Source organism: Trachypithecus francoisi, unplaced genomic scaffold (genome assembly GCF_009764315.1).
Source record: "Trachypithecus francoisi isolate TF-2019V2 unplaced genomic scaffold, Tfra_2.0 Lachesis_group14, whole genome shotgun sequence".
NCBI classification, from domain to species: Eukaryota; Metazoa; Chordata; class Mammalia; order Primates; family Cercopithecidae; genus Trachypithecus; species Trachypithecus francoisi.
In genome coordinates this window covers 62,315,785-62,328,726 of record NW_022681459.1, presented here as the reverse complement: position 1 = coordinate 62,328,726, position 12,942 = coordinate 62,315,785, and the positions used below count along the sequence as shown (strand labels likewise).

The window sequence follows — 12,942 nt, the reverse complement described above, 5'->3', positions numbered from 1 at the left end:
CTGAGAATGATGGATTCCAGCTTCGTCCATGTCCCTACAAAGGACATGAACTCATCCTTTCTATGGTTGCATAGTATTCCATGGTGTATATGTGCCACATTTTCTTAATCCAGTCTGTCATTGACAGACATTTGGGTTGGTTCCAGGTCTTTGCTATTGTGAATAGTGCCGCAATAAACGTACGTGTGCATGTGTCTTTGTAGCAGCATGATTTATAATTCTTTGGGTATATACCCAGTAATGGGATGGCTGGGTCAAATGGTATTTCTAGTTCTAGATCCTTGAGGAATCGCCACACTGTCTTCCACCATGGTTGAACTAGGTACAGTCCCACCAACAGTGTAAAAGTGTTCCTATTTCTCCACATCCTCTCCAGCACCTGTTGTTTCCTGACTTTTTAATGATCGCCATTCTAACTGGTGTGAGATGGTATCTCACTGTGGTTTTGATTTGCATTTCTCTGATGGCCAGTGATTATGAGCATTTTTTCATGTGTCTGTTGGCTATAGCAAATTTTAAAAGAACCAAGTAGAATTCTAGAAATAAAAAATATAATGACCTAATTAAAACCCGATGGATGATTTGACAATGGACTAGACATAGCTGAAGAGAGAAATGGTTAACTGGAAGGTAAGTTGGATAATAATTACCCTTGATCATATAATTAGTATGTTCACCATAAGTGTTGTGAAGTATCGAAATGTCTGCAACTTACCTTCACATAGTTCAGTAAAACATGTCTCTCTATCGATATAATGCATATATAAACATGTTTAGCAACAGAGGGAGATAAGGTGAACATGGCAAAATGTTAACAATTGGTGAATCTATGTAAAGGGCATATATTCAGTGTACAACTGTATACTCTTGGTTTCCAAACACAACATGCTATTATTTAATTCTACCTGAGTGATGGCTTGTTCTCAGTTTCCTTCATTGGCTCTCCAACTTTTTCTTAATCTCTTTGTTATAATGGCCTAGGGCTCAGGCCTTCGACTTCTCTCCATGATCACGCTTAGTCCATTGGTCATTTCATTTCTTCTCATAGTTTTAAATTACCACCAAATTCTAACTGCCTGCCTCCGTTCCAATGTAGACTCCCTCGCAAACTCGACTTTCACATCCAGGTGCCTACTTGGCTATCTAACAGATAATTGAAATTAACACATCCAGAATTGAATGTCTCTAAATTTTCTCTACCTACAGCCTTCCTCACCTCAGTTGATGGCAATGTCATCTTGAATTTCAGTTGCTTGGTCCAATACTTTGAATTTGTTATTGACTCTTCTTTCTCTTATAAATATTTTGTCCAAACCATTAGTGAATCCCTGAACTAATAACTTCTCACTCACCCTCACTATGCCCTCCCTGCTTTGAGCCATCATCAGTTCTCATCTGGATACCTGCAACAGCCTCCTAAGTGGTTTACCTGCCTCACCTCATGTCCTTGTACCAGTTCTCCTGCCAAAGCAAGAGCAATCATTTAGAATCAAAGTTGCCAGGTGCAGTGGCTCTCGCCTGTAATCCTAGCACTTTGGGGGGTCAAGGTGGGTGGATCACGTGGTCAAGAGATTGAGACCATCCTGCCCATGGTGAAACCCTGTCTCTACTAAAAATACAGAAATTAGCTGGGTATGGTGGTGGGCACCTGTAATGCAGCTACTCAGGAGGCTGAGGCAGGAGAATTGCTTGAACTTGGGAGGTGGAGGCTGCAGTGAGCCAAGATTGCGCCACTGCACTCCAGCCTGGGTGACAAAGCAAGACTGTGTCTCAAAAAAAAAAAAAAAAAAAAAAAAAAAAGAATCAAAGGTCACATATCATTTTATATCCTAAACTCCATCCTAATTTTTATTTTCACAGAGTAGAAGCCAAAATCTCAAACAATGTTTGTTTTTGTTTTTTTTTTTTTGAGATGGATTCTCCCTGTGTTGCCCAGTGGCTGGAGGGTGGTGGCGTGATCTCGGCTCACTGCAACCTCCGCCTCCTGAGTTCAAGCGATTCTCTGTCTCAGCCTCCCGAGTAGCTGGGATTACAGGTGCCCGCCACCATGCCCGGCTAATTTTTTTTTTTGTATTTTTAGTAGAGATGGGATTTCACCATCTTGCCCAGGCAGGTCTTGAACTTCTGACTTCGTGTTCCACCTGCCTTGGACTCCCCAAGTGCTGGGATTACAGATGTGAGCCACCACGCCCAGTCTCTAACAGTAGTTTTCAAGAACCTATGTCATCTGTCATCTTTGCTCCATGACCTTGATCTCTGTCTACTCTCCCGTTTGCTCACTTCACTCCAGCCACACCAGCCTTCTTGCCATTCTTCAGTCACGCCAAATTCCTCCAGCTTTAAAGTCCTTTCACTGACAATTCCTTTATCTCCTAATCCAGTCTGCATGACGAAAACCAGTTTCAATTTGTCTGGGAGCAGGACCCTGGCATTAGTATATTTTAAAAATGTTTCGTATGTCTTCAAAATAATCAGGATTATTTTAGCCTTGAGTTGGTAATTGTTGAAACTGAGTGGTGGGCACATGGAGCCCATTACACTATTCTCTCAGACAAATATAAAACAATAACAGCAAAAAAGTTTCTGTGGTGATTCCTGTGTGCAGCAGGGTTGGGAATCACTGGCCCGTAATCCCCAAATTGGATTGTTTTGCCCATAAAGAACGGAGACATTTCTATTTGAAAGGCAGTCTTAATGAATTAAAAAGATACACATAAGATGAAAAATATCAAATTTATTTTCTAAAATAGAATAAAAGGATGGATTTGAATTCACTTTGCAATATACATAGACAGTAAAAACATTTGCTCCATGTCCTACTTGTTTCCATTTAACTCCCAACACTAGCCTCTGGAAGAAAGAAAACATTTCTGGCCCTTGGTTTGCAGAACCTAAAACTTGCAAAAGAACATGTGAAATGTATACCCCAAGCTCGATCCTCCTAGGTCACCTCAGAGGCTTGTTAATAAGCTCCATACAGTTGAAAGGTAAAGAGCTTCTTTCTGCCTCCTTATGCAAAAGCTCTTGAATAGTCATTTGCAGTTTGAGGTCTTACCACAATTTTCACTAATACTTAACCCATTTGAGGTACAGAGCATCAAAGAATGAAATTCTCTTCTGTTTCAAATGAACTAATATCCAAATCTGAAATTATCAAAGGTGACATCTTTCCCTTTTAAAAATAAACCACCCAAATGAAATTATTAGTTTGAAAGATACTTGTTAATAAACCTGACAAGGAAAAATTAAACCATCCCCTTTTTTTTGCCATAGTAATATGAATTTATACAATATTAACTTAAGTCTTGGGGAAGTGGAACCGCATGAGTTCTATCAAAAATAGATACTGTGATGATTAGATCTGATCTGAGCTCCCCTCAGAAGACTGGGGGGCCTGCGAGGACTGGCTTATTTGTGAACTATTCAGACTCATGCTCATCAGGTGGTTATTGATGACATTAAGTTCTTGGATCACTGTGCTCAGATCTTCATGTAATCTAGTGATCGCACATTTTACCTGCCTTAAAAGAACACTAATGGAATTCTCTGCTTCAGGTTCCCTGGGGAAGTCTCTGGTTGACTGAAAACCAGAGCAGGACAGAGATATGAACTGGTCTACATTTTGGGTGGAAAACTCTCCCCAGTGCCTACTAGAAATATGACTTATATTCTTTTTAGCAGAGTCAGAGTTATTTGGAAGAATTCCCAGTAGATTGAGGCTATCATTTTCCTCTGCATCAGAAGACATTGGGCCCCTAGAAGCAAAGGAGTGATGCAGCTTGCTTGTCTTATCTTCCTCTTTAAAGGAGGTAGAAGACAACTGTTGATGGGACAAAGTCCAGAAGGAAGGTCCGGCCAGAATGGGGGATGAGAGATGAGCTGACTTCTCTGGAGAGGCTAAATCAGGAGATGACATGGATAAAGGAGAAAAGGAAGATGCTCCCTCAGAGGCAGTTGAAACTAAAATGTGTAAATGAGAGAAAAAGATTTATGCAACATACAAATGAGAGTAATAGCTAAAATAATTTTATAATGTAAAAGCCTATCTGGAAGGGCTCAACATAAATAAACTGCTTAGAATTTTAAATGTTAACTATTCATAATAAGCTTAAAAAAACCCAAAGCAGGAAACTAAGAAACTCTACAGATGTATTATATATCAATAATACCATGGAAATGAAACTAAAATAGAATTATCAATATTCATCTTGACTCATCTTGACTCAAACCCTGCCCAACATATTTTTACACTAAACTTAATCAGAGAGAGCAGAAAAGTATTAAACCCCATTCTACTGACTGCCAGCATTTTAAGTTGGTATTTAAAGTAGAAAGTGTGAGAAACCTGTGACAGATTCCTTCAACTTTTAAAATTTTTTTCCTGTGGAGATTATTATGGCAAAATGAACTACCAACTACAAGTACCCAAAAGTTAGTGAAATAAATATTTTTCTCTCTATAGTGAAATATAATCAACACTGAAGTCCAACACATCTGAGATCTAGAACACTTTAGCACATGTATATAATCATTTTTTTTCTCACCAAGAAACTATAAGTGAAGTAAAAAGCATTCTAAGCCTTTTTTTTTTTTTTCATAAAATTACAGATTTGGGAAAGTTTTTACTTCCCTTTAGGCAAAATCACATTAAATCTCCTACACTTCATTCTAAATCATTATTTCCCAAACTTTTCTGAGAAACACTGTGTTCCTTCAGATGTTAGAAGATGTTTTGTAAAAACAGGCTTCATAGTCAATACAACTGGGCAATTGTATACTGTGCTTCCCAAAAGGAGATTAACAATGTCCATCAGTGCATTTAAAGTTCTGAGAAATCTTCAGTCATTTATTTAAGTGTTTTGTAAGCTTTCTTAAACATGGAACTTTTTTCTCTTCTTCCTGGAATGTCTATGTACATTCACTTATGATATGTGATACAAATTGGTGGAATCCAGTTCTAAACTCTTTGCAATGAACTCTGAACCTGCTACTTAAAAAAAGTTTCATTGTAAGTCACAGAAGAGGGAAATTGATGCTTACTAATGAGAACACATGGCTTATTTTTCTATATTATTTTATTTTGCTTTACATATTCAGGTCCCTTCTACACTAAATTGGACCTCCTGTAAAAACTATGGCCAGGACAGGCAGCTTCTGTTTTTTGTTTCAAAGCTTTCCATGGCCCATCTCCAGTTCTCAGGAAAAATTCCAATCACAAAACTTTTTGGGGGATGAAATATATTCTCAGCTGATGCAGCAGCAGGGACATGAAAAGGGAAGCAGGAACTTCATCAGCACATGGTCAAGAAAAGCCAAGAACACTTAGGAATCTAGGTCAGGCTCATCGAGACAGTCTATCTTTGGATTGAAAAGGTAGAAAGATGGTGGTGGGCACGTTAACCATGACAGCCATGAGAAGTAAATGTTCTGAGAACCTGCATGTCTGAAAATGTCTATACTCTACTTTTAGGCTTAACGATAGTTTGGCTAGATAAAGAATTCTAGGTCAGAAATCCTTCTTTCAGAATTTTGAAGGCCACATTTCACTGTTTTCTTGTTTCTAGTATTGCTGTTCAGGGGTTGGAGCCATTCGAATTCTTACTCATTGCATGTAACCTGTTTTGTCTCTGAAGTATTACAGAATTTCCTCTTTGTTTCAGAGGGTTTGGAAGCTTCTCGGTGATGTGCCCTGAAGTGAGACTATTTTCATTCACTGAGGTCAATTCAATCCGGCAACCTATTTCCTTCAGTTCCAGAAAATTATTCTAAATGATTTAATCACTTACTTTCTCCTCTGTGTTTTCTCTGTTGTCTCTTTCAGAACCTCCTCTTGTCAGATGTTAGATCTCTTGGACTAGTCTTCTAATTTTCTTACTTTTCTTTCCCATTTTCCCTACCTCCGTCTTTTTGCTTTACTTCCATGTAGATTTTATCAACTTTAGTTTCCAATCCTCTCATTGATTTCTTATATTTCTGCTATTTTATTTTTAAATTTTCAAGAGCTCTTTTTTTTTTTTTTTTTTTTTGGTTTTCAGAAATTCTTTTTGTAATGTCTTGTTCTTTTTTTTTTTTTTTTTTTTTTTTTTGAGGTGGAGTCTCGCTCCGTCTCCCAGGCTGGAGTGCAGTGGCCGGATCTCAGCTCACTGCAAACTCCGCCTCCCGGGTTCACGCCATTCTCCTGCCTCCGCCTCCCGAGTAGCTGGGACTACAGGCGCCCGCCACCTCGCCCGGCTAGTTTTTTGTACGTTTTTAGTAGAGACGGGGTTTCACCGTGTTAGCCAGGATGGTCTCGATCTCCTGACCTCGTGATCCGCCCGCCTCGGCCTCCCAAAGTGCTGGGATTACAGGCTTGAGCCACCGCGCCCGGCTGTAATGTCTTGTTCTTGTTTCATATACTGTATTCTCTTATTTCTTTCAGGATAATAATAAGCTTTTGAAAAAGTTTTCCTTTCCCCTCACAGTGTATGTTTCCTCAAAATTATTTTTCTTTGTTTTTGTTTCAATGTTTTATATTAGAAGTTTTTTTTCAGATGTTTGGTACTCCTTGCTGTCTGCTTATGCTTAAGGATTAAAAGGTGAAAGGAACTTTGAGTGTGTGCATGACACTTGTCAACTTTGAGCTTCAGTGAATAGTTATTTGTTGGGGAACCACTAATGTCATTATCTTTAGTTCTTTCCTCTAGGCCAGCGAGGTTCTAGGAGAAAAGTTGTCCTGTCTCCTACCTAGAGGGTAAAGGTCTAGTTACCAGGGTGCTGGGAGGCCAGCAGGGGGAGGGGGCTGCAGCATTCAGCATCTGGTTTACATATCATCACATAATCTGTGGTTTTGGTGACAGTGCCCACACTTGTAACTCTACCTAGCATCTCTCATTTCAGAGACCTTCCATCTGCCCTCTCCAGAAAACAAATCTTCAGGCTCTGCCACAGGTTGCAGAGGTAGGTGGGTATTCATGGTAATTGTTCACCTAAGGACTTAACTACTTTTCAAATGCCTGTTTTTTGTTTTTTTTTTCTTTTTTCTTTTTTTAGAGACAGGACCTTGCTCTGTCACCCAGACTGGAGTGCAGTGGTACAGTCGTGACTCACTGCAGCCTCAACCTGGGCTCAAGCGACCCTCCCGCCTCAGCCTTCCTAGTAGCTAAGACTACACGTGTGGGCCACCAATGCCTGGCTCTTTTCTTTAATTTTTTGTAGAGAAGGGGTCTTGCTACATTGGCCAGGCTGGTCTCAAACTCCTGGCCTCAAGTGATCCTCACTCCTCAGCCTCCCAAAGCTGGGACTACCTCTGTGAGCCACTGTGCCTGGCCCCCTCAAATAGTTGTTTTTAAATTCTCTTTGTTTAGCACCAGATGGAGTAGGTTTTATAACCCCGTTTTAAATATGAGGCAAAGGAATCTGAAAGAGGCTAAAAATCCCAAGACCACAAGGCTAGAAAAGGTCAAAGATGGGTCAAATTCAAGTTCTCTGATGTCATAGAATATGATCTTAATCACAATTCTATATTTCCACACAATTCTATTACATTAGAATTATTTTTACTGTATTACAGAATTATGTTAAATTTTGAGTATCAAATTTAGAAGGCAGGTAACCAGGACAGTGAGGAGACTTGACATCTTATCTATAAGAAATGGTTGATGGATATACTAATCTTTACCCAAAAAGAGATGGTAGAAGGATGAGAGGCTATATCTAATTATTTTAAGACAATCAGAAAACCTTAATAATAATACCTTCCATTACTCATAGTTTGCAGGAGCTAGAACTGGGATCAATAGGTAGAACTTACAGAAAACAGATTTTAGCCCAATTAATAAAAAAAAAAACAAAAAAACTTTCTCATTGTCATGGTTCTTCACACACGAAAATAATAATGGTGGAGTGATGCTCAGAGCTCATGCACAGCCTGAATAACCATTTGGTAGGGATATTTGAGGCAAGATCGGTGCATCACTTTACAGAACTTATCTATTCTTGATGAGATTCAAGGGCTTGGCTGGGCATGGTGGCTCACACCTGTAATCCCTGCACTTTGGGAGGTCGAGGTGGGAGGATAGCTTGGGCCCAGGAATTTGAGAACAGCCTGAGCAACATGGCGAAAACCCTTCTCTACAAAAAGTACAAAAATTAGCTGGGCATGTTGGCGTGTACCTGTGGTCCCACCTACTTGGGAGACTAAAGTGGGAGGATCACCTAAGCCTGACAGTTTGAGACTGCAGTAAGCTGTGGTCATGCCAAGGCACTCCAACCTGGGCAAAAGGGTGAGATCCTGTCTCCAAAAAAAAAAAAAAAAGGATTCTAGGACTTAAAACATATCTGTTAAAGTACTAAGAAAAGATTCTAGAAATAGAATTTGAGCTCCCTCTAGTCAGAAAGAATAAAATAAGAAACACTTTAAGTAGGCCAAGAGGGAAATAATATTTGAGTCAAATATTACTATCATGTTATTTATTTATTTTTATTTATTTATTTATTTTTGAGACAGAGTCTTGCTCTGTTGCCCAGGCTGGAGTGCAATGGCACAATCTCAGCTCACTACAAGCTCCGCCTCCCGGGTTCCCACCATACTCCTGCCTCAGCCTCCCAAGCAGCTGGGATTACAGGGACCCGCCACCACGCCTGGCTAATTTTTATTTTGTATTTTTTGTAGAGATGGGGTTTCACCGAGTTAGCCAGGATGGTCTCAATCTCCTGACCTCGTGATCTGCCCGTCTCGGCCTCCCAAAGTTCTGGGATTACAGGTGTGAGCCACTGCGCCTGGCCCCCACGTTATCTTATATATTTAAAGATATGCAGTTAGGTTAGTCACACGTACATGCTATGACTAAAAACCTGGTATTTAACTTGATGCTGGTGGTTCTCAAAATGTGACTGCAGTAGCATCACCTGGGAATTTGTCAGTAATGAATTTCTTGGGTCCCAGATCTACTAAATCAGAAACTGGGGGGTTGGGCCCAGAAAACTAAGTTGTAACAAGCTGCCAGGTGTTTCTGAGGCATGCTGAAGTCTGGGACCCACTGCTTTCTACTATTTAGCCACCTTTCTTTTGCCTTATGACTACAACTGCTGATGAAATCGCTTATCATTGTTTACAGTTTTTCAGCTTTGAGTCATAGGCTACATGATGCTTTTGCTTATAAAAAGCCACTTCATCTGTAATTGCCGCATACCAATTTACTTTTGTTTCCAAACACTCCACAGCTGTACACACACTTCAAGCTGCTCTTCAGGGTGCATCCTCACTGCCCATTTAGTTCTCCTGCCCAGGCTCACTACAGAAGTTATTTGGGTCTCTTGTTAACATTCACACAGTCTACTCAGCAGAACGGAAATAAGCTACAATAAATTGTTGTATTTTAAAATCTCATTGTGTGATATATGCACACCAATTAATGTTGGGCTTGCTTGAAGATAGCACTGATAAAATTATTGCAAATGCTGATGTGTTAACTTTAACTTATTACACTCATAAATAATATTGGACCAGTTAATCGTGATATTAACACTTTCCATTTTAAAAGCATTTAGAAATGTGCTGCAAAAATAAATTTCTAGAAATAATTAAAAACTCTTATGAGCTAGAGATATAAATCTTTCTGTAAGCAGAAGGTCTTTGGTCAACTAAACACTTTAAATAGTTCGCTGTAAAACAGAGAAGTTTTTGTCATTCTCCAATTCACCTCTTTCAGTTTCCCTAGCTGATATACAATGTCTGTCAAGTTAACTACATACAAATTAAAATATTCTGATTTTGTTTTATGGTTAAAAATGTAACACTGAATGGTCCTGTCCTTGGGACCAGTGATAGGCTGGCTGGGAACAGGAGGAGGCAACCATGCCTCCTAGGGAGTTACCCTGGCTGAGCAAGGGGTTCTGGGGCTGGGCACCAGGTTGATCTCACACCGCTCAGTAAGGTCATCGTTACTGACTGTGGCCTGCAATCCAAGGTGTGTGAGCAGACACCAGGTCGAGGTGTGCGTAGTCCTGGACCAGGATCAGTGTCTCTTCAATGGAGGATTCTGAGACAGGATTCATAATGCCCTCCACTTGCCATTCTGGTAGTTGCCAGAAGGCCAGCTTCAGAGAAAGGTACCAAGAAACTGACAATGCTTCCTTGGATTGGCTTCTGTATTTGCTTCATCAGTGTCTCTCATTGTGAATATTCTGGCATTCCTATAGATCAGGTTTTGCTGATTTGGGAAAATAAAGACTATGGATCAACTGGAAATACTGTTCATATTATTGAGAAAATGCTTCTGTTAGAACCTTGTTGAAGGCACAATTTTGAGTTGATCCAATTCTTGAACTCTGTAGACTCTGATAATTCTGGATCTATTGTTCCATCTTTTGCTGATATTTTGTGTGTGGCAAATGTTGAGGAAGCCAGTTTTCTCAGATTTCAAAATAGTATATGGAAAAATGAAGAGAAAATGGAACATGTCCATCCTTTGCAACTAGTTTGGGATCCACTGTCATCTGCTCTAAAACATAACAAACCAGTGAAAAATGATCTGTTTGTAAATGAAGCTGCAATTAAAAAAAAAATAGGTGCCCTTGAAGATGAGCTAACTTTTCTTCACTCTCAGATTGCTGCAATTGTGGAAATGCAGGAACTGAAAAACAGTACAATTTCTAGTTCCTTTGGCTTGAATGATGGGCCCATTAGTTTGGGACAAATGCCATCATCAGGGGCTGTTCAGCTGAGTGGGGAGTTGCACATATATATTTGTTCTTTACTACATTTATACTCTGTTCCTTTGTAGAATGTATAATGAGCCTTAACATAATAAAAATCAGTTTCCAAGTTCAATGCTTTCTTCTCCTCCTCCACTACCACTTCCTCCTCAGTTTTCTTCTCTCTAGCTTCCATGTTTTCTTCCCATACCAACTAGGATCTAATAATATTTGTGACTCAGATAATCCAGCTACTGAAATGAACAAACAGCACCCAGGTGCTAGTATAGTCATCATTCCAAAAGCCACAGAAATAAAGATGTTCTAAACATGTTGGATGTTCTAGAGGACATAAATAAAGTGAAGCTCTGTGCAACTGAATAGTCACCTGGTGGCAGACCCATTCATAAGAGGAAAAGAAAGAATTCATATGGGGATCCGGTGTCTTGAACGTCTCATGCACTTAAGCAGAAATTTGCATTTCACAAAGATGATTCATTTGAGAAAGAAAGTAGATCTTAGGAGCCTTCTCCATTTTCTTGCCCAGAAACTTCAACGTTTGGACATCACATTTCTCAGTCAGAAGGACGGTGAACTAAGGAAGAACTGATAAGCACAAAGGCTGTTGACCAAGGAATCAGCAACAAAAGCTGATACACTTAGGAGAGACCACAGAAATATGTCAGCCTGTCTTCCACTACACTTCAAAGGATCTTCTCTTCTGTAAAACGAAGTTAAACAAAGTCTACGTACTGCAATATATTAGTGGAGAGGTCTGAAAAGCCTTGACTCCTTTTAAGAAGACTTGTCCCTGTTCTTGGAAGATCCAGCAATTAACTGGCTACTGATGATAATTAGATGTACCCGATATTTTTTTCTTGCATGTTAATATCATTGAAAGATGAATACATACTTTGGATAATTTCTCTAAGCAATTATGACTTCCTAAGAAGTAATAGAATTAAAAGTCTTTGAATCTATTAAAAATTGGTACCGATCTGCTTTACTTGGCTTCCAGCAATTTGGAGATTTTCAAAGAGGGTAACATTAAACTTTTTTCATTAAGATAGTCATAGTTTGAATCACATAGGTTGAGTCTTCTAAAACTTCTTGCTGAGATAATAAATTATTTGTAGAAACTGATTTTGACTGTTAAATGTTAAAAGTAGAAGTATTTAAAGAATCTTGACAAGTTTTGTCCATACTTGCTATGTAAATGTGAATGCCTGCCATTTTTGTTTCCTTTGTTCTTTACTACATTTATACTCTGTTCTTTTGTAGAGTGTATAATAAACGAGCCTTAAAAAATAAAAATGTAACATTTTACACAAATGTTTGTAGCAGAATTATTTGTAATAGCAAAAAGTATATCTATTTCTGTCTCTCTATAGAAGAGAGAAAGCTTTATTTCTCTCTCTTCTATAGAGATCTCTCTCTCTTCTATATATAGAGAGAAATATACTTTTTGGTATACTATATACTATACACTATACGTTTTGGTATACAATATACTATATTTTTCTATCTATATAGCTATATCTATATTTATATCTATATATATATTTCATTACAATGGAATTAGCCATAAAAAGCAATGAAGTACTGATATATGTTACAACATGGATGAATCTTGAAAATATTAGGCTAAGTGAAATGAGCCAGACACAAAAGGCCACATATTGCATGATTTCATTTATATGAAATGTTTAGGCAAATACATAGAGACAACAAGATCTGTGGTTGATGGGAATTAGAGGGAAGAAAGAATGGGGAGTGACTGCTAATGAGTGTAGGACTTTTATCGGGTGATGAAAGTGTTTCTGAATTAGTGGTGATGATTTCACAACTCTGAGAATATACTAAAAGCTACTAAATCATACATTTTAAAAGGATGCATTTTATGGCATATTAATTGGATTTCAATTTTTTTTTTTTTTTTTGAGACGGAGTCTTGCTCTGTCGCCCAGTCTGGAGTGCAGTGGCCGGATCTCAGCTCACTGCAAGCTCCGCCTCCCGGGTTTATGCCATTCTCCTGCCTCAGCCTCCCGAGTAGCTGGGACTACAGGCGCCCGCCACCTCGCCCGGCTAGTTTTTTTGTATTTTTTTTTTTTAGTAGAGACAGGGTTTCACCGTGTTAGCCAGGATGGTCTCCATCTCCTGACCTCGTGATCCGCCCGTCTCTGCCTCCCAAAGTGCTGGGATTACAGGCTTGAGCCACCGCGCCTGGCCTAGATATCAATTTTTTAAAAAGTGTAACATTTGGAAATT

General features: G+C 39.1%; 1 protein-coding gene and 1 pseudogene across 2 annotated transcripts in view; one reads left to right on the top strand and one right to left on the bottom strand.

The window, feature by feature from the left end:
* Nucleotides 1-2,714: 2,714 nt before the first annotated feature.
* Nucleotides 2,715-12,942, bottom strand: part of ENTHD1 (ENTH domain containing 1) — a 152,084-nt gene continuing 141,856 nt past the window's right edge. For both annotated transcript variants that reach the window (XM_033233888.1, XM_033233889.1), the window contains exon 7: nucleotides 2,715-3,960. In XM_033233888.1, coding sequence (XP_033089779.1) covers nucleotides 3,356-3,960 — 605 coding nt within the window. In that variant the 3' untranslated portion in view covers nucleotides 2,715-3,355. The remainder of the gene's footprint in view (nucleotides 3,961-12,942) is intronic.
* On the top strand, nucleotides 10,236-11,328 carry LOC117096734 (annotated as a pseudogene).